Raw genomic sequence first — 27,848 nt, 5'->3', positions numbered from 1 at the left:
GATATTGTCCAGCAAAACCACAAAGTTTAATAAAACTCCACTAGCTCTTTTAAACATTTGGATTATACTTAGTGCTCAAGTACATTTTCTTAACAAGGCAGAGAATAGCATTTAATGACCTGGATAATTACTTTTTATTTATGTAGTATATCACCACACAGACTTCTTTATTTTTAGACTTCTGATTTTCTCCTAGCTGCTAATCAAAAGGAAACAAGCTGTTTGGTGTTTACCACTGGGTCAAAAGCCCATTTACTCTTTACAACATCCTCCTCCAGAAATCAAACCTTTCAGACTGCTGTACTATAATTCTGATTAAGAACTCCCACATATGCAGAAAGGTCAATTTATTCAATTAACAATTAATGTAGGTGGAAATCAATGTAGTAGAATAAAAATACCTGTGCAAAAAAGACACCAAACTTCATTCAAGATGATAATTTATAAATATTATTTATTTAATTATAGTTTAAACAAAGCAATCAATCTGCAGGTTTGACAGCAGCAATCGCTAACAATATTTCTCTTTTAAACATGTTTTTATTAAAGAAATACATTAGACCACGTTTTATATCCAGCTTTCAAAATAATCTTCTTGCTATTTACGAAGTACATACAATAACAGAATTTCAGTATATAATGCTTAGGTTATACATTATACAGTGTGTAGTATACAGTACAAAGAATAACACTAATGTCTTTTTTATGTTATTACATGTTACTGTTATTGCTATTGTGTAACTGTCTATTGTCTTATCTTCTGTCCTATTTATATACTGCACCTGAGTGACTAATGATAAACACTTTTCATTATACTATGCACCTGTGTAAGTTTAATGACAATAAAGTTAAAGTTTGATAATTTAAGGGCAATGTAAAGGCCATAATTCACAAATGTTACCATTTGCCTTAAAAGTGTTTTTACACAAAGGGATAGAAATTACCAGTTTTGCAGCTAAGACACATTGAAGCCAACAAAAAATATTTAGTCAGGAGGGGCTCCACATTTGTATACCCAAACGTTCCCTCATACCAAACGTATTTTTAAAACTTCATTTTAATTTCTTCCTGCTTTGAGACATTTAAAAACCCGAGAATTACTGTCTGGCCAGTAAGCGTTTAATGCACATAAAAGTCTCCCAATAAGGAGCCTACTTTTATTAAGGTTGGCATAAGAAGTCAAACTTTAAATTTCACTAGAGTGATTGGAAGTGAGTGATTTTATAAATATCTCAAAACACAGCTTATTTGGCTTACTGAATACTCAGGTGATTAGTTGTGATAATGTGATACCATTTTAAATAAAAAGCACCTGGTTCTGGTTCAGCTAAACTAGTTGAACTGAATATAGTAGGTGGAAAGATATCATACAATGAATGAATAAAGCTTACAAAATGCTGCCTAATGTGATTGTAAGAGTCCGGTTCACAGTCTTAACAGAAAGCCAATAGCCTCCAACATTCCCTGGCACATGCACACATTAATTGTTTAAATGCTTTACATTTTGGAAAGTCGGGTCTTCTCAATCAGCAACCCAATCCATCTTGAGAGGATGTTAGAATGTTACCGGGCTAAAATATAATGTGTTTGGACTAGAATCTTCTTGTTTTAAGCACAGACTATTGGAGGCATATTTACGGGAAGAAAACATTGAAGAAGAAAAGAGGCAGGGAGCTTTGGTAGGGCAAGGAAACTGTATACAGTATGTGCAAGCCAGCAGATAAAAAAAAAACAAAAAAAAAACAGTGTGGGTAAAGGGGGCAGCAAAATGCCTCTTTTGGGGGGGAGGGGACTGGCATAAATGGATCTTCAAATGAAAGTGAAAATTGCACCTTTATCCCAGACATTTCGACTAGCCGGGTATCAGGAAGAACAGCCTCGAAGCTTTCCTGCTGCCTAAAACACTTGACTTTAAGCCAGCAGATCACTTAGGCCAAGCCCCAAGCAATAGCATGGCCCTATTGTAAAGCTATACTTAACTGAATTAATCTCTCCTGATATTACATTTTGTGAAAAGTTGGCTATATTAGCCTCATGCTTAGGTGACAGGAACAAGATTGAAAGGTCCAAAGAAAGACAAAAAGTTTTTTTTTGTTCTTGTACAATGTAGAGATGAACACACTAATAAAAGGCCAGCCAAAATGAAGTGGTTTCTTGCCAAGTTTATTTTCAACATTTAACAGTGCAAACTTAAAAAATAATAATTAAAAACTCAGTATACTATACTCTCGTTTAAATTATTAAGCATTTAACATAGCATTTTTGCCAAAAGACTATTTACAGAGTACATACTATAACACATCACATTCATATTTCCAATTATTTTAAATCTCCAAATTTGCAAAAGAACCAGGGGAGAATAAAATACTAAACAAACACTGGAAAACAATGGGCCTAGTATTTTACCACAAACCTATTTCTTAGGAGATATATTCTCAAACTAACAAGAAATTAACCTTAAAATATACATTTTCCATAAACCAGAATTTGAGAACTTGTGAAAAACCAGTAGGCAGGCTTCACAAGGTCACAGAAAACCTTACCTCAGGAGGGTCTTCAATCCTGGTCCCAAAGAGCCTAACCCTACTCCACCAGACTTGCACATCAAATATCCTTTAATATGGTCACTTTCTAAAGGCCTAGGACAATTGAAGTATAATCAAACAGGTGGTGTGTTCAATTAAGTATTTTAGAGATCATTTAGAACAAAAATCTGAATATCCTTCAACTGTGAAAGACCAGTTTTCCCTTCATGAAAACACTTCATTGATCTTAATTGATCAATTGCTTAACTAAATGTTCCTAATCTTTAAATAACAGGTGATTGAGGGGGACTGGTAGGAGTAAATGGACTAGAACCCGGAAGGACCAGGGTTGGAGGACTCACGCAATATATATATACAGTAGTCAATAAAAGGGAAATGAAATCCACATTAATAACTCAGTCAAAACAAGCACTGAATATACGAAGCGTTCTTTTCGTATTGAGTTAACTCAGATGAATTTAGACGGGAATTACCAAAGTATATGCACTGGACGCTAAACTGGATTACTGGAAGAAAGACATTTAAGGTGTAGGGGAACTGTCCCGTGCTTAACGTCACCTGCCAGATGAGGTGTTTAAAAATAAGGCAATAAATATAAAAACAAAATCTACCCTAAGGTGCAGAGGTACGTTAGATGCCACGGCGGCATTAATCAGACTTCATCTGTCGGTCATCACTTATGCGCAGACCAACAGAGGCGAAAGCATGTGTAAACCAGGAAGGCAAGAGGCTCACCTCAGCTCACGTGACTGAACCACAGGCCAGGAACCAATCAGAGCTGCATATCCCGTTCGAAGCTCCACGAATCAGACTTTTGCTTGAACCATGAGACCAAGATGGCGGCTGCAGCGAAAGGAAAAATCAAAACAAGTGTTCATTAAGTAGTATCATTGTTTATAAAACGGGCCTCGCAGGACAAAAAAAATAGCGAATGTGTAAAGCAGCCCTGTAGGCATGACAACGCGGAAAAGGCACAGTAGGGTGGTGGCTCTGGCGCTTTCAGAGGAGCGTGAAAGGAGGCGAAAAGCCGGTGTCTCTGATACCGAACAACGAAAAACGAATAAGATGTGCAGGGGCCTGAGACAGACACAGCAATCACCAACTGTAGACACTTCTTATAAGTCTCGCAACAAAGGTAAATGTGTAATTGCAGGAACAGTCGTGAATGATATAAATCACAAAATAAGCACAGCTAGCTGGGTACCGTAGATGAGCACGTTTATAACCAGTTTCACATCTAAAGATCCTGTTTGTACCGTTATGTACGCCCATGTACTGCGAATGGTACCTTATCGTTCGGTGCTAAAACATTCGCATTAAAATATTGTTGTGTGTGGCTTTCCGTCGTTAGTAAACTGCAGCTAGAATGCATTTGAATTGATCTTTCCTTATAGTGTTTGGTTGGTATTCATGTATAGTTATGTAAAAGTAATTAAAACCAGTACTTAATGAATTATCCTGCATCAAAGTTTGAGCAGACTTGTTTTGTCTGGTGAAATTGTTTTGGACAGTGACGTCACAGGGTAGCGCCCCCATCCCTAAAAGTGTAGGTGATTCTGTTCGTATGCGCTGGTTTCTACTATACTATGTCAATTAACAGTGAAAATTACTACTTTAAATAGAGAAGCCCCCCAACTTCTGCATTCCCCCAAAAAAGCAATTAGCAGTGGTCACCACTAGCTAGAACACAACAGTTGCCTTCCCACTTTTGCTTGAATGCTTTGTTACGATCCTCTGTGCACAGCAAAAATATACATGTACAGTGTCAAGCTAACTCATAGGAAAACAAATCAAGAAGATAAAACCACATTACATATGTACTATGTAGTGGTTCTTAGTGATACTACAAATACTCCACTTGCTGCCAGAGTTCTGGACTATTGGTTGAGAAATGCATGTACACAGTCTCCTTTCCCTCTACTTCAGTTTAACCATAAATTTGCCTTAACTGGGAGGGGAGGCTTTGTGACTCACTCTCCAAAAATCTTTTAATATCTCAGAAACCAGAGCAACCCAGAACACTGGTTTAAACTGCACAGATGGATGATTAAAGATGGCAGCATCACCGAGAATATTTATACAATGGTGCTTTAACTGTTTTACATGCGGCAAGATGTGAGGACTCCTAGGAGGTGCACGAGAGTCAATCGCAATCCAGTAAGATGTGTTGAGTCTCCTAGCAATGATTCAGAGTTTCACGAAGACATCATCTGGGACCCTTCGTCGCCAACTCCTGTCGTGAATGGTATTGTTTTTTACATTTCTGTTTTTTAATGTGAATGCTTAGTACGCATGCAGAACGCAAGCTTGAGGAGATTGTTTGAAGATCCATTCCCCAGTGAAAAAAACATAATGCTATTTTGTATCAGATTCCATACATTTAATGTGTTTTAGGGAAAGGCTGTAACAAGTCAAAAATGAGCGGAAAGGCAGTGGAAATCTCGGACATCGTCAATCGGATTGCTCCCAAGGTTAGTAATGCTTTTTAAAAAATTGTTCAGGTTTTATTTCATCTACTTATAGTTGAGATCAAAGAAAGATTAATGCAGTGATTTCTGTCTCAGTGTGTTTCAGTCAGCATTATAAAGATCACTTTTATTTTTGCACCTATATGTGAATAGGATTGCACATATCAAGCAGTTGGTGTGCTTGCTTCATTTAAGTGTTAAGTGTTTAAGTGTCTTGTAGGTACATTTATATATGATTACTTATTACAGAATTCATAATTCAGAGACACTGCAGGTGACCTCATGCTGCTTTGTGAGGTGGCTATAGACATTTTTCTGTGTTGTTTTCTAGGATGACAGGCCAAAAGCCTCAGAAGCTGTGCTGCTTGATATGTGGTTTGGTGATGGTATTCCATGCACTCCTGAGGTGGTTCATAGCAGATCCAAGAAAAAATCTTCAAGGTGGGTAACGGACTGAAAAATGCTTTGCTTGACACATTTACTATACCTTGGCAGAACAATGTGAGCACCTGTGTTTTATATAGGTCAGATAACACAAGGCACCTGTTTGGTCTTCTGGTGCAAGTGGGATATGGCTTCCTCATTAAATTTTTCATTTTGATCTGAAAGAGGAAGTGATTGTTTTAGAATACATCCAGATATTTAAAGAGCAAGCTGTGTCAGGTTGTAAATTGGGTGATAAAGACGTGGCAATCAAATAGTAAATGTAGTGTGAACATTGGGTAATGGATGAAGTATGAGGTAGGGTCTTGTCCTTATTGACAAGTTTATCTCCAAGTGTATCATCTCACTTTATTCAGCCAAAGCATTGCATTACCCTGTAGTGTTTATAAAGTAGTTGGAGGTGGACTTCCAGTACCAGTGGCTTGTAACTTTTGGTGCTGTGTTTTTATTCAAGCTTTTCTGGGATTAGTGGAGTGAACTGACTTCTCAGTCATAAGAGCAAACAAAAGCTGGGTTGGTTTACAAGGGTTTTGCTTTGTTGTAGTTTAAAAACTGTTTTACTAGGTTGACCCATAAATCCATTAGTTACTCTTTTCAGTTTTCAGGATGAAATATAATGTTTAAATGAGGGATCAAAATGTTTAATTTGACCTTCAGTACTCCATGCTTGAAATAACCTTTTTCTTTCGTTTTTCTTTTTATCTATTAAAATGTTCACACAGGCAAAATGGAGTGGAGGAACTTATGAAGCTTGCTAAGCAATTTGATATAAATATGATACAGCAAGATACAGAACAAAGGACTGAAATTCTTAATTACAAATTGGAACAGGACCTTTCCACTGAAAATGAAAACAGTTTGGGAAACACTATTCCTCTTTTTTTTAGCAAACCTTCCTCAAGTGACATCAGTGCTGTCCAAAAAGGAATTACTGGGATAGTGGAAGAAATTAGAATGGAGCACGGTACCCAGAAGTTTGTGGATTCTAAGTTAGAAGATGAAATGAATGCTCTTTTTGATGGACCTACTCAGCATCTCAGTGGAAGACTGAGTCAAAGTTCAGTTAGTCATTCACAGCAACTGAAAGTGCCTACAGTTACAACCAGAAGTGTTTGTGAAAAGGCTGCTGGTTTAGGGTTCGTTGCACCTCTTGATGTTGGATCAGTCAAAACTATCTCTTCGCCAGAGTCACATGTGAAAATCACAGAAGAATCTGCAATGTTAGTGGCATCAAATAATGATTTTAATGATGACTGGGCCAATGATGATTTGTTAGATGATTCTTTCTTACTTGAAGTTACCCAAAATCCAGACTTAATCACCTCTGCAGAAGAAGGTAGACGGTCCTCTAATCATGCAGGTCCTTCTTCTGAAAAAAATGGTGTTCAGAATGCCAGCAGTGCATCTGCAACAGGTCTCAACAGCACAGTGTGTGGACAGTCCAGCATCAGTTGTTTCACAACTGGATTTGAAAGAATAAATGAAAAAGCAAAAAACAGAAGTACTTTCACATTGGAGGCAAACCCCCAATTTAAGGTAAAAGAGACATTTTCACTTGATGAAGCTAGATCTATGCAACAGGAGTGCATTTTGCAGGATTATAAAAACAAAATAAATGAATCAAGTCTCAGTGAAATTGGCAGGAGAATCTCTGTGAGACCAGATAAAAATATTCAGAAATATCAGCAGAGTCATTCCCAAAAAACACCCAGTGCGCTCATACCCTACATCCAGCATACTACAAAACCCTCTAGTGCCACAAAGCCTGTATCATCTGGACCTTTGAAGTCCATACTTCAGTGTGATAGACAAGTAGAGACCAATGTTAAAGAAAAGCAGGCATTGTCCTTTGGGTTTGGCAGTGAATCTAAAATTTCTGAAGGAGACTTTGACTCTCTTTGGGAGGATGGAGATGATGACCTCCTCTATCTGGCTTGTGATGATGTTGAAAAGTTGTCCACTAATCGGTGTGCTGAATTAGGCACAAGTTCTGCTGTTGCATCCTTGCTAAAAACAGCTCTCCCACAGTCAGCTATTGTCCAAAGCAAATTAGAATCTAGGCCAGGTTTAGGCATTGATAAAGGGATTCATGCAGAAACTAAAAGCAGTACCCAAAGTGGAATCATGGAGTACACAAAAAATAAACCCACGACTGCTTTCAAACGGTCCAGCTCTTTCCCGTCAAGTACTGGTGCCCCTGTAAGTACTTTGTGTAGTGTCTCAAGCAGTACAACAGCAGCTGCAAATGTGTCTCAGTCTTTAAACAACAGAAAGAACTGTAGAAATGTAAATTATTCCCTGACCGCTTTCAAGCCACAGGACTTTTCAGATATGAGTGAGAGGCAAAATGTGTTTGAACAAACAAGGAGCACTTCTGTAGAAAGCAAGACAGGGGAGGGAAATCAGGTGAAAGGAGCAAAGTATGGGAGTGCAAGCTGTTTGCAAAACCTCAATAACAAGAGTGTCACCTCATCTGTAAGATTCCCTGAAACATCTAAACAGGCTTCTTTCAGGAGGCATCAGTCTGACCCTGCAGCACTGAACAGCAAAGGTGAGTTGGAAGACCTAAAACAAGAACATACATACAGTATGTACATGGTTGGATCCTAGTCTGAGTAATTAGTATGTGAATTCATGGATCTTTTTCTTGTGAGATATCTTACCAACTTCATTCTGATGTTATCATTAAGCACTTGTTAAGAGGTTCTACTATTTTGGAGCACTTCCTTTACAGTTTGTGTGCAACAGAGTCTTATAGCTTAAGATCAATACAGGTTCACTTGTTGATGCAATACGTTCAGAAAGTGAAGAAGCCCTTAAATCTTACTCTTTGGTGGTACCCAGTGTTTGATTGGCAAAATAACTTAAGAAATAACTTTAAAGCTCATGGGAATTTTTAGTATTTTTAATGATTTTATTATTTCTGCTTTTTTCTAGTCTTTGTCAATAATCAAAGGACTGTTAAGTGTTCTGCAGAAGAGATTGAAAGAAAGAAACAGGAAGCAATTGCACGAAGACGACAACGGCTGCAAGCAAATCAGAAAAATGAAGCACCAACTTGAATAGTGATATCAGTGTGTTTATGGGTGAACCTTTCAGCCTTGGAATTGGAGAAGTCTTTTGAATTGATGAGTCTGATTACTGCACTTAAATATAGATTGACCTGTTTTGCGAATTCAGAGGGTTTCAAGAGAAAAAGATTTCTTTATGTGACCTTAAAATGGAAACATTCAGATTTTGTTGGTTGTTCAATTTTTCAAGAAAAAAAAAAGGTTTCTGTTTTTCATGTTTTGTCTAAAGTTTTTTTACATGGATAACAATTGTAAGTGATCGCACTGAAAGCCTTTCCAAAAGCCTTTAAAATGCATTTGCATTTAAAATCTGTATAGTGAAGTGTCCAAAGGTAATTCCACATGTTCCGAATCATAAACTAACTGTGGTGTTTACAAGCCTGGTCCATTGGTGCAGAAGTTGACAATGTATGTAGATAATGCTTTTTAGACCTTTGCCTTAGTTTACATACCTTTCTAACCATGTGGAATGGGGCGATTTACGTGTTTATATGCACTCCGGGCAATGATAAACCTATTAATAAGGGCATCTCATCACACTAGGAGCTTTTGTGATACCTCAAGGTTTTTTACGTTGAAGCTCCAAGTTAAAATTGTATCTTTAAAAAAAAGTGTTTATCTCAGATAATCTGGATTCAAATAGATATCATCACTTGAAGATTATTCCATGTTTTGGAGGATACCTGCGTGTAAAAGGCTTGCTGCTGCGAGCTAAGTTGAATTGCAAATCCTAAGTGAGGGAATAAAAAGTAACTTGTGGGGCAGCATAGTGGTGTGGTGGTAAGCACCACTGCCCGGAATTTGTCCTGTGTTGGATTTGAGGCTGGGACACCTTACAGTATGTGTAGAGGCTACATGTTCTCCCTCTCAGTACTCCTATATCCTTCCTCTGTCCAAAAATGTGCTGAGTAGGTTATTTCATTTTTCCAACTTTAGCCTGTGCATGTGCCCAGCAATGGACTTGGCATCCCAACTGGATTGACCCTGTGCTCCCAGGTAGACGGGTTGCGGCAATATTTACCATAAATAAGTGGCTTTCGGACAATGGGAGAATGGATATGATTTGTGTAGGAGCTGAAGAATGAAAAGCAGAAATACAGTTAATGTCGCACTTGAGGACCCAAGTGGCCTGCCCCTGCTGTACTGGACACTACATGTCCCATGACCCATCACCAGAACTGGTTGTAAATGTTTGTGACTATTTGAATCCCCCTGGCTAGTGGTTATGTATGGAGGTTTTGGCTTAGTACAGTAGTTTATAATTTTAAGAGAAATGGCAGAGCACTGATGTTGGTGTAATTGGTTGAACAGACATTGCACCATTATGTGTAGCTGGCTGGAATGGAAATAGTGGAGCCTGCCAGCCTTATTGAAGTGCCAAAAAACTTAATTAAAATTTGTAACATGTTTTCCTGGTTTATACTACTAGGAGTATAGTCCAAAGCATCAGCTGCACATTACTGTGGAATTAAGTGCTTGAAATGTAAGAAGAATTACAGTATTATGGTTTGATTTTATCTAAAACTTTTAACACTTAAGCATTTTTCATAATTTATGTAATGGGCTTCATCAGTTGGGATTTCAAAGAGAGACAGACTGGCGGGGGAATTATCCTATAGAGGTGCTCAGCTAGTACAATTTCAATGATTTCCAGTTAGAGCTTCCTGGCTGTAGTCTGAGCATGCTACAGAATGGGTAACCTTGGTGGGCACCTGTGAGGTTGTTGTGTCACTCCCTACCTCTTATTTTAATTATCATTTTCAGCAGGAAAAAAACAGAGGATGGCTTTAACAAGTGCAGGTTTAAGAAAAATGCATGAACCGCCTTCACTGCTCTTTTGTGCTTTAATAAGGAATGTAGCCAATTTGATTCACACAGAGACAAAAAAAAATGATCTGAGATTTCAAATTGTGATTGAAAAAATGTCTATAGCCTTAGTGTTATCTAAGCTAGTATCTTCCTGTGGCAATCATGTTCTTTCATTATTTCGCATTCTCTCTGAAGTTTATTTGCAGAAATAGTAGTGTAAAATGTACTGTATGACTTATTTTCGAAAGATTATCCGGTTATACTCGTCACACTTCTGCTAACAGTATTTCTTTTAAATCTCTAGTCATTCCATCTGAATAAAAATAACTGCAACTTGGAATTAATTTTTATTTAGACATATGCCTGAGGAAAATTACTCAGATGAGTAATATGATATTCAAATGAGGAAAGTAACTTTTCTTTTGGAACAATTTGAGAAAACAGTCATTTACAGTGACTGGGTAGCCATGCTCCCATTGATTGAGCCCATGCTGAGAGAAGTGAGAATGTGGTAATAACGAAAGGGTGGGACAGCAGCCTCTGTCCTAGCTTTCCAGGAGTTTACACAAAAACTCAGCCCAAAGTGAGCTTCAGATCTGTGCCTGCTGGCCTTTGTAACTTTGACATGTACAATAAATTTAATTAATGTAACAAAAACTATCTGCACATGTATTTATTTGACTTTAAAAAACACTTGCATGATTTCTCACATTACTGTACATTTGTGTATTTATTTAACTTCCATTATAACAATAATTTAGCCCCATTTGGGTCTGGCAAGACTTTATGAGAATGTTGTCATATGTACAGTCTTGCCTTGAGGGCTTACAGAATGTCATAAGGTTTATTGTTCTGTTGAATGACTCTAAATTCTGCCTTTAAGAACCTTACTTAGAAGGATCCCAAGGGTTTCCAGTAGTCTCCTGTACTTCATTTATTAATTTCAAAACCTGAATATGTACAAATGAGAAGGATAATAGTGTTAAAAAATGCTACCTAGAACCGTAATTTGAACAAAGAAGTCAATTGGAATTAGCAGGGAAGCTTATTGGAAAAGGCAAACTGACATACTGTTGAAAATCTTTTTACAGGATGTGAAAAAAGAGGGGACAGTTTTAAAAGGCAAGTTTTTTTTCTAGATTCTGAAATACTTTTTTAGATTTTGCAGGAGTGAAGAGGATAAGTTATTAAACTTCCTTTTTGGAAAAATGGTCCATCTGCTTATTTGTATGAGTCATTTGTTAGTAACAATACATTATAAAGACATTACAAGTCTGTATAAAAATGATAGAAGAATCTGGGTTGTCAGGCACTCTGTCCGTGCCTAATTTTATTTAACTAAAAGCTCTTCTTTCCCATGTCTCCAACTGTACCTTGGGGAACTCTTTGCACTGCAATACAAACATTTGCATAAAGTCAAATAAGTTTGTTTCTGTTAGAATACACAACATATATGGAAGCCCATGCAAGAGATTAATCTGACTGGTTTCATATTCTCTTAAAAGGTTTTGGAAAAAAAGGATAGAGTAATTCCTTTAAAAAATACTGTTTAAGTATGACTAATACAGAAAATAGTCCAGAAAGAAGGAGGCTCTTGTTGTCAAGGTAAATGAACTGAGAATATTTCCACAATGCATGTTATTAGCAGCCAGGATTTGTTTCAACAAAGCTTACCCAAGTGTACTTCACACAGGCCTTAAGGAATGACAAGGAAAATGCACTTTTTGGCAAGACTCTTCTGTATAAATAGCAAGCTAAGTTTTTTTTTACTAATACATTAAAATAATTATGAAAACATCCTCCCCATCAGATTTAAGATTTATACCAGAGTTCATCTGATATTTTTACAGCTTTAGGTATCTTCTGTGATGAAATTTCAAATTAGCTTGCATTCTTTGTGCCAAATTGTACAATTAAAGCCAGACAGGTAACAAGACAGGTCTAGGATATAATAATCTGTCATTATGTTTAATGAGGATTCTGTTGTCCTTAAATTTGTTAAAATCAAAGTAAATAAAGTACACTCAAACATGGTAAAAAAAAATGTGATTCCAGAAACAATTCATGAATCAGAGGAAATAAAACTAACTTATACAGTGGATCCGTTTCAAATGACAAAACTGAATGCATGCTAAGGTTATGAGCGATATGGGCTTTTCCCCCTTTCCCCACTCTCCCCACTCTGCTGAATCTCTCAGAGGACTGTACACCTACATTCCTGTCTGCTGAAGAACATTTCAAAAAGCTGGGGGTCCACAACATTTTCCATTAGCAAAGTATTACATTAGTGCCTGTTATTTAGAAAACTGACTACCGGAGCCACAGAAATTTGTTTGGAATTTGAATCTGGAGGAGCTGAAGTTTGTTAGATATACTTTTAGCAGTATTTCTGCCAGCACCTTTGCGGTACAATGGTTTTGACTCTGATACTCTGATATTTTTTATGCATCCCCTGTAAGCCATGAGGGTCTGTTGACAGTTTTTTTTTTAAATTATTTTGTCACATTTTTTTTGCATCTTTGTCACATAGGCATTTTTGCTTGATTAAAAATCCTGACAAATAATGAACAATGCGCCTTTTGTCTTAACCCGGATTACAAATACACAGTCTAAATTTTCTAGACTTAACAGACAGGGGGTCAAAGTTTTGTTCTAGAAAATAATATGTTACATGGCAACAGAAGACATTTTGCAGTTCAATATCTTTTGGTGTGCTGAGGAATACATTAAATATTCTCAGATTTATTTTCTCTTCTTTGGTTTGGGTCAAAGCACATCTTTGTAACTAAAAATTAATAATAGAAAAATGGCCATTTGAAAAATACTCATGTCACATCACTGGAGTACAGTTCATTTTGTGCTCAAAGACTGCAAAGGACCTAGTAATTGAAATTCCATCTGGCTCTGCTTGTGGTTGAAATCCACTTCATGGAAAATTCAAGGGAACGTGGTTAACTTCATTTGCTTTTTGTACAATGTGCACAGCAGACTTTGAAACCGCACAGAGCTGCTGCTGTCCATCTGATGGACACTCTTTCAGCCCTGCTTTACTGCATATCACATAATCTTCCAGCACTAGCAAGTAAAAGATTAGGATAGATCATCTGCAAATGTGAACTTCTTCCTCGCCCACAGTGTCATCTGATAGTCTCAAATGGGCAGAAGCGTACCTCTTTCGAGCCCTCTTTGATGGTTTTTGACTGCGTTTTTGTAAAGAGATGTTAGCAACTAATGACTTCTCTTTTACTGTCAGTTCAGCTGGATTTCATTTTTGTTGTCAAGGAAAGATGTTTGGAGCACCGTCAATAACATGGCCCTGTGGAGTGTATTATCTGTGTACGATTCAGATGGTACAGCCAGTGTTTTCCTTCACTGTTTTTAATTCGGAAACTACAAACTAACTAAAACACAGTTTCCAAAACAGCCAATTGTATTTTGGAGATGATCAAATTAATTATTGCATGCTGAGACTTGTCATTTAACTGTTCCCTTGTTGTCTGCAATGCCAATGTTGGATACCCCCGTAAGGATGCAATGGAAAATAAAAAATTAAGCCTTCCATGTTGTTTTTTTAGAATAATAGAATTAAAAATATTTCAACTCTACCACAGAAATCCAATACCTTTTTATTTAAAGTTGGAATTAATTCCTGCATTATTCAGCTATTGCCAAATGTTTTGCATCACTCCGTCACGATGTACAATGCCAGGATTAAACACAAATACAAGCATAGATGCACATGTTAGGCCAGGGGTCTCCAATTCTCCAATCAGCAGGTTTTCATTTTAATTCAGCTCTTAAAGTCCTAAGGCTGCTCATTATTATTAATGTATTTGGTCTATTTTAATAGCTACTCCTGTCTTTTCAGGTGCTGGTGATTTAAAGAAACCCAGAAAACCTGCACCTTGGCCCTTCCAGACCAAGAAGAAATAGAATTACAGTTTAGAAAAGGGCAAACCTCATAATCATTGTCAATGTTGTTTCTACAAAAAAGGAAAGAAAAAACATCTGTGTTCCTTTCCTACCCAGTGAAAATCCTGGACTATGATCAATGTTTATAGCTTTTGGCACTTCGACAAAAGTTGCCTTACCTGGATATGGTTAATTAATTCTGACAGCAAAAGAAGCAGAACTTATATGGAGATGAAATCAGCAGCAGGAAAAAAAATACAATTGGCTGTGTGTCTTATCCTTGAAGACATATCAATAGTCCCATTGTAAATTACACAAGGTGCCAACAATTGCAAAAGGCAAATAATGAAAATGTGGAAAAATGGACACAAAATGTAAGGAATATACAGTATTGCTGGGAAATAAAGGTAAAACTATGGAGACTGAAGGGTGTTGGCCTCCTTAACAATCCAGATTTAGACAGAAACAAGGAAGCCTTGCTCGAAACTTTGATGTGTGGTGTAAAATAAACTGCTTTAGTTGACGTTAGCTACTTTCACTAGTGTTGCTAATGCTCAGAAATTAAATTTATGGAGCTCATTACTTTGGACCAGTGATCAGGACTGAATACTCAAATTGTAGTGTTCCAAATTGTGGCTCAGGTGTACTGTACTGTACAGCATTCAGAAACATGTAGCTGAGGTACAGTATAAGCTTATATATTTTTTAGAATGTTTAACTACATTGTTACATGAAACTTGCACACTAACATGTTTCTACAGAGGTCTTATATTCTCCTTTAAGTAAACCTTCAATTTGATTACCAAACAATTTCCACGTTAAGAAAGCATGATGGAAGAAAGCAATCAAGCTGATTCAGGTCTCTGGTTCACACAGCGATGGAACTACAATTTAATTAGTTTGTGCTCATTGTAGTTTCTTGTAACTGTGGTATACATTAAAATGACCCAGTCGTGTCTTGTTTAGTTGTTTTGTGATGCATCTTGGATACGCTGCATTTGAGATGTATACAGTAGTTCAATAAAACAATAAAATCAGTAATTTCTTGCATTCATATTTTTCACCCCCAATGATCACAATGTGCTTTATATGTAGGAGTACACATATTATTCAGTATTAACGTGTGGCTGCTGTTACCACACAGTATATACCCACAGCCTCACTACACAGCAGATCAGGTAGAGAAATGAGAAATGGCTTCTGCTTCACAGATCAGTGCGTCGAGAAAGTTTTGTCCATGCTAGGGAACCAAGCCTCAGTAAACAAGTGGATCATTCTAATCTTATGGGCATTATGGAAATGTGTAGCTAAAATGTGTAGTAAAAAGGGTCATTCATTTTTTTTAAATGAGAAAAATATCGGTTAGAATTCATCTCTTTGCCATTATAGTAAACAATTACTATACATGTAGTTATATGCGTATCCTATACAGTACATATATGTTTGTGCATATATGTAGTTATTAAAACCCATTGTTCGCTGTGCCCCATGGCGATTATGGAAATGACAAGCGTTTAATTGGCAGCTGTGAATGGTAGCACCTGCAAACAACTCAAGGCTTGTTCTTGCGGTCTGGCAGCATTCTTACTTTATGCTTTAAGTAAAGACTGCTCATTGAGATGGAAAAAAAAACTGACAGGAGATGATTGATGACTGCCCATCACGCTAGGCACGTAGGGCTGACACTTACCACTCACCCAGCACATTTACAAAGTCACAACACAGTTCAGACAAGCTCACAGCAAGGACTCCAATCAATATTGAGAGACACTCAATAAGGAAGCTGTTTAAGACTGCATATATAGAGAATATATAAAGGACAAAACAGTACACATTTCAAATGTACACAAATGCATTGTACAGTAAGAAAAACTTAATGGCAGCAAAGTAGGGTTTGAAAATGCCTTCATTCATAAACCTTGTAGAAATTATTTTGTTACTAACCAATCTATACACACAAAATGTGATGAAAAAGTTTCAAATTCTATTATAATGGATTATACAATGTTTTATTTCGCAAATATAAGTCAATTTATACCTTGATCTCATTCTCTAAAATTGTTAAGGAAAGACAAGACTTTACAAAGACAAAACTTTTCAACTTATTTGCTGTTGTTGATCTGAGGCAATTATCTGGCCCCCCCTGTAAAGAGCAATATGTGCAATAAAACAATTTAGTGCAGACATAAACAAAATTACACATTCCTTTTAAGCCCAGAACAAGCTGTGCATCTTCTTGTTGCCCTGGTTGCGTATTATGGCAAAGCACTCTGGTGTTTCTGTTGTATCAGGCATCAGTCCGGAGTGTGTGTTTTCAATTATTTCTTGGTAGAATGACTGATGGTTAGATCTGCAAGTCTCAAGCTTGGGATCTAGACTGAAGACATCGTGCTGTTTTTCAGACACTCGCTTAGCTAGGAGCCCCTACAGAAACCTCTGTGCTCCCAACAAATCACTGCAGAATGTCTGACAGCAGATTTCTCACAAGTATGTCTGAAGAAATAATTGTTTAATTTGGAAAGAAGGGAGTAGCAGGGAGGGGGTGGGCGTGTGGGAGATTGCTTCAACCAACACCAGAATTGTGAATCCCATGCTATTGCTTTCCTTCCCTTGATTCTCTCTACGGTTCAAGTCTTGGAATTGCATCTACACCTTGTTCCAGTTGTTCCTATTTCAGAATGGTCAGCTGTTCTCTACTAAAATGTCTTATTTTTTGTCATTCTATGCAGAACACACCAAACAAAACTTTATATTTAGACATGTTTTAAGAATTCTTCTGGCTTCTTCTCTATTGTGTTAATTTCCTTGAAGGTATTTTCATATATAATATACTGAACTTGAATGGTGAAAAGTGAGCACTTTCAAATGTTATCGCATTGGTTTCAATACAATGACATTATTGATCTTGTTCAATCATGTTCCATACATATTTTTTATTTAATTTGTAGACGTCATGAATACTCCCATACTTCTTCCAGGAACTCAAGTTTTGAAATGTTGTACAAGCAAAAAGTCACAGATGGAACTTATGAAAGATTTATCTTTTCGAAGGCTAGGGAAAATGAAGTAACTACACGAAGGTGTGGAATGTCTAAATGAAAAATAGCTTCTATTCAATGTGCTGAAGACTTTTGAGGTTTTTAGATACATTTCTATAGAATAACATTAAGGTTAGTCTTAACATACTGTATATCAAGATGGCAAACAAAAAAAAAATCCCTTTTAGGTAAACAGTTGTCAGAATAGTGGTTAACAAAGGGTGGATATATTCACAAAGCAGTGTTTCTAAAAAGAATTACAGATTCGTAACTGATATGATGTGAGCCCATTTGGTTTTCATTTCTTTAGTGATTTGATGCGTCATATTTAAAAACATATTCTTCATTCATAGAATCTTTTATTTCCTTCTTCATTCTGACTTTCCATTTTTGAATGCTCCCTGATCTACCACCATATTGACTGAAAACAAACATATTGTCTTCTTTTACTGTTTGAATACAGCAAGCATTTCTTTGCACAAAACAGTATTTTCCCGATTCCTCTTATCTAGTTTATTTTTTATTTTGTTATTTTGTTGCTGAACCTCACCTCTCTCAAAGTAGGAAGCAGAATATTAGAGATACACATTGTATATTTATGAGGTAATGGAATGCCTCATATTTATTCCATATTCATGTAAAAAATATAAGGCTCCCTACATTTAAAAAGGCAGTGTTGGAAATGGAAATTACAAGCACAACATTTTCCCACTTGGGCATTGTCCCCATATTTAAACTCAGAAACAAACCTGGAATAAAGATCCAAAAAATAATCCAAATAAGCATCACATCTAATAAGTAAAACATAAAAATAGTTTGTCAGTGCTAACATTTACCAGTTATGGTATGTTTTCCATAGAAAAGATTTGTCCTCTAATGCATTCTCAGAATTCTAATAGAAACAGGCTGTAGTGGTTTTCCTTATAAATAATGTTATTCCCCAAAGTCTGTCATTCTTTATATGTCAGTTACAGTAAGAACACATTTCTATGTATTCTAACGATTTCCAAAATATACACAATGGAACCTGTGTTCATTGCACTGTAATGCATTTCATCTTATTGTCAAATAGATTGTCAGCTACTTCCTATTAGTATTTAAATAAAATCTTTCAAAGCCCTCCCTGTGCTAAAACAATCTTCTGAAATTTTTATTTAAAAATATTTTGGGGAGAAATACTGAACGTATTTTTTCTTTTTCCCTCCGAAATATAAATTGAATAGTAAATATTATAGCTGGAAATCATGAAAAAAGACTTGAGAGTATATTTATAAAATCTGATATACCAACATGCCTGTTGAGTTATGCCTGGCTTGAGCGATTCTGACCTGCCAGGTTTGTTCTCCTCAGAAGGCAAGACTCAGTTTATCAAGTTACAAGAGTGACATCTAGTGTGTCTGTTCTTTCTCAGAATTTTCACCCTCAGACCCTCAGGGCAGCAGCCAGTGTATTGTATGTCTTGTCCTGGAATGGCAGTTTATGTGAACGATAAAAATGCTACTGCGTGAAGCGTGCTGTCTTTCTGCCTGTAAGTTACTGTAAAATACGAATAATACATGTGAAATCATTGATATAATTATTTTAATTACAACCATAAAACTGTCAATTTTCAAATACAACTTTCAGAGTATTGTTCAATGTTTTTTTGGGGGGGTTGTGATCTAGTTAATAACAAAGATGAACACTGAGATTTTCAGGAACTAAAATGAAAGTGGTGATAAAGCTAAAATTTATGGTCAAATTAAAGGCATTTAATTAAATGCATTAACATCAGTCCTCTTAATGGAATTTAGAACAGCAATTGCAAAGCAAGGACTAACGCTTTGCCACACCCAACTAGGTTGTGTAATGAACACCCTCTTTCTGCCCCATCAGCTTTCCTGAAGGAGAGTCCTGGCCTCATGGCCATCTTTTTGGGCCTTCAGCCAATTGCGTTTAAACCTAATCTATATCTCAAACTGCCCATAGCACTAAATCTCTCTATACTAGAATTAGCAGTAAAATATTGTGTTTTTGATATTAATAATGTTGGGTGGCTTTGTTTCTTAGCTGCAAGATAATATACAAAATACATGATCCCTAAAAGGTATTTTTTCAGTGTCAAGGTAGTATGTTTTAATCTATTAGGAATGTACACAGATAATCAATATTTCAAGCATAATTCTAAATGATCTGTGGAGATGTCTTTATAGAAGAAATCCCATTGGGGGTGACTCCAAGACCACAGCAGGAAAGCCCATAGAGAATGCTCTGATTTTTATATTTGAAAGCATGTCTCTTAAGCAACCTCTGGCTATCTCAAACACACACTTAAGTTCAAATCAAGGTGCTGTATCTAAATTTGCAGTTCAGAGTCAGTCGTGACATTCTTTCAGTCATGCAGTTGTACATCTATGGTGTACATACAGTTGATAGTCTATGGTACAGTACCATCAGACATCAAAATATTACATTTTGGACACAAGCTGTTGATTTGGTTCTGCAGTTTTGTATTAACTAGTGTGGAAGCCAAGAAATGAAGTATTTGAATAATGGAGCACAAGTGCAACAGTGAATAATTTATATTCATGGAAAGCAAAAGCCTCAAACTTGCTTTTTCATACATTTGTTCATCCAAACTAATGGCAGAGGCACTGAATTGCAAAAACACAGCTGAGACTTTTTTTTTTGCATTCAATGATGTAGTCTTGCATTTAAGAAATTGTGTTTTAGGCATTTTAGGTATTTCGTATTACTTTGCTAAAAAATAAAGCAGAGAAAAATACTAAAGCAGTTCACAGAAAGGCTTGTAAAAACATATTTCACAGTGGAATATGTCTCACATGGTGATGGCATTTGAGGAAAATGATGACAGCTTCTTTCCACCAACATGTCTTCTGCTCATTTTGAGATAATGCTAATCTTCCTTGTCAGGATGTCTTGGGGCTCTTCTTCAGGGGTACACTTACACACAACCTAACACCTGTTACTGTACCTGCATATTCAAACATTTATGACAACCTTCACCAAAAGAGTGTCCTAAAACATGGTCCCTACTGGTAATCACAATACCTCTGAATGTTTTTTGTACTACAATGTGGCAGGTGAGGGTTATTTTGATTTCTAGATTTACATTCTGTGCTACAAATAGGAACTTGTTTCATCCCGACAAGGGTGTATCAGTTTATGGAGCATTTCGGACTGCAGCCATTTAAATTAGTTGGTGCTCCAAGCACTCCAACAAAGCAGGCTTTGATGGCAGTGTCCAAGCAAAAAGATGCCAGCAGTTTCTGTATTAATGAAGAGGCACAGGAATCTAGGCCAGTGTGTGAGACAAGAGCTCCAGTGCTTGTGTACTGGTCTATTTCCGCATTGCTGCTATTTGGGGCTGGAGAATATGGATGACATAATTTAGCAACTTGTTTGATCCAAAGAGATCAATGTCATGAATGTGCATTTAAATACTGCAACAAAACCATGAAATCCAACATTGCATTTTAGTCCCAGTGAAATCAGTACCTCTTACAAATCTGGGTTATATTGTTTATTGCAGACGTGAAGTAAAACTAAAAGAAAACTGCAATTTCACTAGTCTTTTTATCACATAGAAGTATAGAGACTGAAGCAAAAACTGCAATAGTGATTAAAAAAACTAAGATTTTAATTGTAAGCCAACTTGTCTGAGTATACAGATAATTGCCTGTACTGACTGAGTTTGTTGACTTTCATTCAGTCCAAGACATTGATTTATACTGTATAACAGACTTTAGTTTTTCTTTGTAAACTCTCTGAGGTTCTGTCTTTAAAAAGAACCTAATTCCTGTGAATATTTGCAAGCGAGCACAAACAGGATTGAGTGCAAGATGTATCAATATTTCATCACACCATTGTTATCCAGTGGTTTTAGCTGTTCTTAATGCTACAGTACACTTTATCAGGCAGCTTTTTCATACATCATTAAACAGGGGCTCTAGTAGTGGTACTTGCCTCTGTATGGCCTAAGATGAAGTCTGTGACTGTGATAAACTCATAGATACTGTAAAGTCTCACTCATTTCAACCATCAGTGACAGGTAATGTGTGATCTATTCAGTACAAGACTTGTACACATTTGTGTGTGTTTGTATTATACAAATGGTGTGTAACTGGGCTAATGGGAAACATAAATGGTGACATTACAAAATGAACAATGTGAAAAAGTTATTGTTTATGATCAACTGAACTTAAGACAAAGCCAAAAAATCAAATCAAATCCAGCAGAACACTTGAAAATGTTGAAAGAAAATGAAAACAGAACTGAAAATTACTTGGGAAATAACTGCACATACAGTATGAGACCCCCTGATTTTGAAAGGCAATGGCCGTTCTTTTTAAAGTTAACTTGAGTCTAAAATAATGTTTACATTAGTATTTAAAATCTTCATTAGCTTAATATGACTAACTCTTAACAGAGGGTGTTAAAAACCCTAAACCTATAAAAGGTTTGCTCTAACTTGAGAAAATCCTGAACACACTCAGACATAAGGTCAGTGAGTGTGGAATTAAGCACACTTAAAAAAGCCTCTCTGTATAAATATCTTGTGATAAATAAATAATTGAGCAAAGAGCTCTGATTTTAAATGTAACCCTCCTTCACATGGAAGAGTTTAATTCTTCCTTCCAGGCTGGACAGAAAAGACTCAGATTGCCTTTACGAGCACAGATTCAGGAAAAGAAATCCTGAGGGATTTGTTGTACGAGTCTCATTATTTGTTTGGTATTTTTATGCTTTTTCACATTTTATTAACATATCAAATCATGTTTGTTTCTTATTTTGTGTATGTGTGGTGGGACAGAGGATTTCCTGTGACAGTGCAGGCGTAAGTATAGTAACTTATGTGTTTAGCAATTCATAATGTTAAAAAACATTCTAACAAAAGGAATATATTTGGCCTTTTTAATCAGGGGTTGGGTAAAGTGAATTTCAGATTATTCAAAATTGTTCTAACCATTACAGTGATTTAACATTCTTATCTGACTCTACTAATAAAAAGTGAAGTACTGTATGTAAAAGGAAAATAAAAATATTGCTGATGTTGCTTTACAGCAAGAAAAAATGGTGTTTAAAGATCTCCCTTTATTTAACATTTTGCCCATTACAGTATCACATTTAAGATGAACTTGTTGCTAAAGAATTTATGTTTACAAAGGCCTGGAAAAGACTGTAATATTAAATAATAAACATGCTTAGTAAGACAATTCTTTAAAAGGTGCAGTAAACGCTGTTTGTTTAACCTTTTAAGAGTTCTTTACTTTTCTTTATATTCAGGAGAAGGTAACCTAATATTTCACAGTTATCTGTTTCTACCTGGTTGTCACAGCAACTTAAAAACATTCTTGACAACCAGCGTCCTTGAATGAAATTCCTCCATGTCGTCAATCACAGTTGACAAAAGAGTCACTACTATGATGAGAATGTTGGTGAAATCAGTAAGCCTTCAGGATTCTAATTGCGTAGATGTGCATTCTTTTGGTGATGTGTATATTTCTGGATTGCCACTAAGCTTTTTTTACATACATTACCATAGAGATTTAAAACACAGATCAGTCAATAAAAACCTTCAGGGAGGATGATGTAGTTTATTGGTTCCATAAGTATTGGTTCCCTTTGCTTTATGTTATTGGTACAGGACTTTTATTTATTGAGATTTTTTATGTTAAGATTTTCTAGTGAAATAAATCCCCATCTCCCTAACATAGAGAGCAACACTTCACATAAACTCTAATTTACATATATAAATGTTAATGATCTAAGCAGGAAACTGGAAATGTGCCATAATAACCTTCAGCATCAGAATCCCAAATTTTGAATCTGGTTCAGATTTTCACCTGTGTTGTTCCAGTGCATATTTGAGTTCAAAGAACAAAGCCTCAAGGTATGAGAGATTACCCATGAAGGAAAACTTTCCTAAATAAAACAGTCAGTAATGTTGCTCACTGTTTTAAAAAACTCTAAAAATGTAAGCATTAGATGGTCTTACCAGCCTAGAATAACATATTAGAAGAAAAAGTTATAGAGATTCAGTGATGTGATGACATAACCTTTATATTTCATTTTCCTTGACGTTCAGCTGAATTCACATTCTGTATAATGACCAAATATGACTTCACAAAGAATAACATCGCCTTATAAGAAAATGTTTTTAGGATTGTTTATTGTGGAGTTAGGCCCTCTCTTGGCTGAGGGACAACCACCTAGACATAGGAGGAGAAAGTAAGGACCCCCATGCAGTGAGGAGGTAATTAGGGGACAGCTGAAAAGGTAAAGATGGGGGGGAGGGATGTAAAAAATAAATGCATGCGATGTGTTAGAAATGTGAGTGAAAGAGGCCTACTACGGTATTTAGAGGTTTTCAGGAAATGGCATTACAGACAATCCTGAGTTAGAGTAGCAGAGGTGAGGTGGAACTTGGTTGCTGTCATGTCTCCCGAAATTATGGAAAAAACTATATATTGTTCTTACAATTCATTAGGTTATGGAGCAGAACATTACAAATTATGATATGTATTTATGAAAAAACCTTCTTCTTAATATCTGTATGTCAAAACTGATGTGTAGGATAGAAATGTCTGCTGTTCTCTGCACTCTGTAAGTTAAGAAGCATGATTACATGGACAGAAATTTGATAAATGTGCTTCTGCATTTCTGTTGAAACTTACTCATCTTGTACAGTAAGTGCGAGTATCTGCACTTTGGTTTCTGTCTTGAACTTGATGTTTCGTTCAACCAGTAGAACCTGTTGCCCTGGTAGTGACAAGGACAGTGTTCTGTCAACAACACCAAAAATGGAAACAGACCCTTAAAAAAGTTACTACAGGACAGCACCACGTCTGAAATTATCTAAATTCTCTCAGCATTTCTCTAGTAATTTTCACACATTACAATAATGGCTTTCTTATTGAAATGATTTTCAGCCTACCTACTTAAGGTGCTAATCTAGTCCTTTGTATACATATTTGTACACAGTGTTGCCTGTAATTTTAAAGATGCCTGCCCTTGGGAGGTCTCATTTTTCCATTGAAGTTCCCTTGATTTACCGTAAGCAATATGTTACAGCTTCCTTATTTTCTCCTGTGGGATGGTTACTGACAGTAAATCTCTATTAAGAATATTCTTCCATATGGCTGCATGAAAATTTTATTGCACTGAGCCCGGGGCTGAAGGTCACAGCTGAGGATCGGTAGTTAAGTGTAGCAGTTTTTGGGCTCAGAGCTACATCTGTTCTGGGATCTGGGAAGTGCAATCGGAGTTTCATCATCAACCCTAGAACTCCAGCATGAATTACATTTTACCACTTTCACCAGAGAGGGAAAGGCTTCCCACAGCCCACACCACGGCGACAGTCACTAACGATGGGAAGCAGGAAAAAACTCAGGGCAAAACCATCAACCAACCATTACAACATCCATCACGCATGGCAATACAATGTTTTGTCTATTGGAGTGTCTCATGAGACTTTCTCTTCTGCTACTACAAGAAATTACTTTCACCCAATGTACCACCATTCCTCCAGTTTTTTACACTTAGGTTGAGTTGGTTTTATTTTATACTCAGGATAGGCTGAAAACGCCCAATATCCCCCTGTACTGTAGATGATTTACCCGTTTCCATGTTAAACATCCTTGTGAAAAGCTAGGAGTGATCACTCTGCCAGATTTGAAGTTTAGCATTTACACGGCTGTATGTGTCTGTGCCACAGATGTAGCTCATGGTACAAATAAACAGAAAAGTTCTCAGCTAGATATAATTAGCTGCAGTGTTTAACAGCTTGCAAAATCCTTGGTGACTTTGCCACCTGACGGCTAGTACAGAGACTTAGGCAATGCCTGAAGCACGCTAGTTAGTCAGCAGCTATCAGAACATTTTAAACATCCTGTTTATTCAGAAATATATGGAAATCAGCCTTAGCTGAGTTAAGTGTTTGCTTTGTATTTTTCTTCTATTTCATTTAACCCATTCCTCCTCCTGGAAGTGTTTTCAACCAGAACTGTAGGAGCACTGTCAAACACCATGCTATTCAGTGTGGGGTAGTGGGAAAATTTACCTCATATTTATTTTTGAACCCCACAGAAGACAACAAGAATCAGCACCCAGCCACTATGACTTTAAGAACGAAGGCACAATAAATTGTCCAAATACACAGCATATATCATTTCATTTACTTAGAATGTAATATACAGTCATATATATTATATTTTTCCACCCTTTAGCCGTCTTTAAAATAAAATTAAGCCTTTCTTTCCTGTAGCCCTGTACTATATTAGCATATACTAGTTAGTATATACTATATTAGAGAATAGTGTTTCAGCAATTAGTATGTAGTTCCTGATGTACAGATCATTCCATTTGGCAGTTTCTTAAAGGAACAACCTGTTCTGTGCAATTGGTTGATCACTGAAGATGAATGAGGAAGTTGTTCTGGCTGTATTAATGATTTAAAATATAGTCACACACCAAAAGCACTCATGAAGACAAGAAAGCTTGCAAAATGAGATAAGGCCTAAAAGCCTGCCTAGCTTGATAGTGAGAAGTTACTTTTCTTTCTTCTTGAAAGAAAACCATGGTATAGGTTTCAATAACATAAAAACAACAGGGGTAGGTTTTTCAAGGTTCCCTCAAACCTTTGGGTTTATTTCAGCGGCACGGGCTAATTCCAGAGCACCAATATCTGTTTTTGCAACATGATGACCAAAATTGTCCGCATCATTCTAAATAAGGTCACACCCGTCTATCGCACAAATGCAATGTATTAATCCATTATTTAAATTCTTCACTTTTAACTTTCTAACCTAACAGTATCTTATTGATTCCTTACAGTGCCTAGAAGATGAAAATTAGGTATCGACATGAAAAACCATCAGAAAAAATGCCAATTCCTTTTCCATGAAAGATACATGCTGCTAATAAGACATACAGTACCTGTCTATATAGCCTCTGGCCACAGGCTCATCCATCACTCAGAAATAGAATTGCCAACAGTTCCTATTTCACCACACAAGCCCAGTGCCTTAGTGACCAGTCAGTGCTTGCACTTGATGCAGCTAAGATCACCATGTGGATTTACTGTAGAAGGAAGGAAACATGAAACCTATTGGATAGCTGTCAGAGTAATATGATGTTGGAGAACAGGAATATTTTTGTACCACCCAAGGGTTTTACTTCAACACTTTTCTATTAAACCTCTAGGTAAAATTTCCTTAAATGTAAGAAATGTTCAATTGTATTCAATTTAAGAGAAAGAACATGTTATGTTCTAAGTTGCATTTTTTGTAGTTCGTAAATGTTTGTGAGTAACTGATTTTTGGTCTGAGGACTTGCTATCTGAAAAGGTCAGGACTTCGGAAAACAATTGTATCTAAGATGCTCCCAGTCTTTCAAAAAAGATTTAGCTCAGCTTACTTTGTAGTGAAATTATAAATATTTGTGTAGAATCATGATACAATAACTCAAATGTGCATATGTAAAAATGTAGATTTCTTATCTATCTTTAATGTTATGAGTACTGATTAGATTTCATTTTTCCACACAACTTGAATATATAAATGTATCAACACTCTTCTACCTCCGTTTTTTGAGTACAGTATTAACTCAAAGTATCTGAAGAAAACATATGCTAGTTATCATTATTCTCTTCCTTCCACCTGCCTATTTTCTAAACAATTACATATCAAAGTATATATAAGCTACAGCACATTATTTACAAATCTAGTATGGTTAACATAATCAATAATTTAGTCTTTTCAGTTAGTACACTTGCTGTACTCTGTGTTAAGAAGATTCAATATGGAAGGTGAGAGTGTGGATCTTCATAAGTTAAAGTGGCTTACCAATCGTTATTCAATAGCTAATTTAACATGTTGCACGCAGTTCTAATTTCACACTTTCTCAGGTTCAGCAGGAATATGCCACGTGAAACTTCATGAGAGAAATGAGCCGTGGCTGACATCAGATGATTGTATATTGCTCACATATGAAAATAATGGATTTAAAGTACCCTTTAATTTGCCAGGTTATCTACTATGGGATACATGGATATCAATTTACTGACAATTTAACAACATCAGAAAGCAGAACCTCCTAAAGAGACTTACAATTCTGGTTTGTGTATATTTAGTCAAATATTAATTTGTTCAGAGTGTTTCACAACAGTAGCAAAAAGAAGGTGCCTGGCATTGTTAGATCCTATTCTGTCCTGATTTTATTTAGAGTTCAAGTCCACGGTGCCAGGAGCAGTTCATACTGTCAAATACCAATCTTACACAATTTTCAAAGCAGCTCTTTGCTACTTGCTTTGGTCCTTTGGTTTGGAACATTTGGGAGGTGGGGTGGAATTGTGCTGTGTTATCCTGTTTTGTTCTTGTTATTAAAAGAAAATGTATGTGAGGTCACCAGATTATTATCACCCCAATCAATGCAGCATAATTGCAGCCCTGCTAGTGCATCACCTTACTTTTTCATGTTTTTAATGGTGTGACATTCTGAGACACAACCTCACCAGCCCTAGGCATTGCATTGGTTGCAGTTCTCTACTTCAGTTACCCA

General features: G+C 36.4%; 1 protein-coding gene and 1 long non-coding RNA gene across 2 annotated transcripts in view; one reads left to right on the top strand and one right to left on the bottom strand.

Annotated features, from left to right (window-relative positions):
• The window catches only part of LOC107079394 (uncharacterized), a 145,730-nt gene that overhangs the window by 107,660 nt on the left and 10,222 nt on the right, over positions 1-27,848 (bottom strand). Inside the window, exon 2 of the long non-coding RNA XR_011182286.1 lies at positions 3,282-3,389. This is a non-coding gene — a long non-coding RNA (uncharacterized lncRNA). The remainder of the gene's footprint in view (positions 1-3,281; positions 3,390-27,848) is intronic.
• On the top strand, positions 3,322-10,995 carry LOC102695686 (ETAA1 activator of ATR kinase). The gene is made up of 6 exons (XM_006638732.3): positions 3,322-3,681; positions 4,660-4,791; positions 4,941-5,017; positions 5,346-5,455; positions 6,181-8,009; positions 8,396-10,995. The coding sequence occupies exons 1-6, from the start codon at positions 3,501-3,503 to the stop codon at positions 8,518-8,520; spliced, it is 2,454 nt and encodes an 817-aa protein (XP_006638795.2). The 5' UTR covers positions 3,322-3,500; the 3' UTR covers positions 8,521-10,995.

The sequence above is a fragment of the Lepisosteus oculatus genome, chromosome 17 (genome assembly GCF_040954835.1).
Source record: "Lepisosteus oculatus isolate fLepOcu1 chromosome 17, fLepOcu1.hap2, whole genome shotgun sequence".
NCBI classification, from domain to species: Eukaryota; Metazoa; Chordata; class Actinopteri; order Semionotiformes; family Lepisosteidae; genus Lepisosteus; species Lepisosteus oculatus.
The sequence above is the reverse complement of the archived record's forward strand: the minus strand, read 5'-3'. Positions and strand labels throughout refer to the sequence as shown.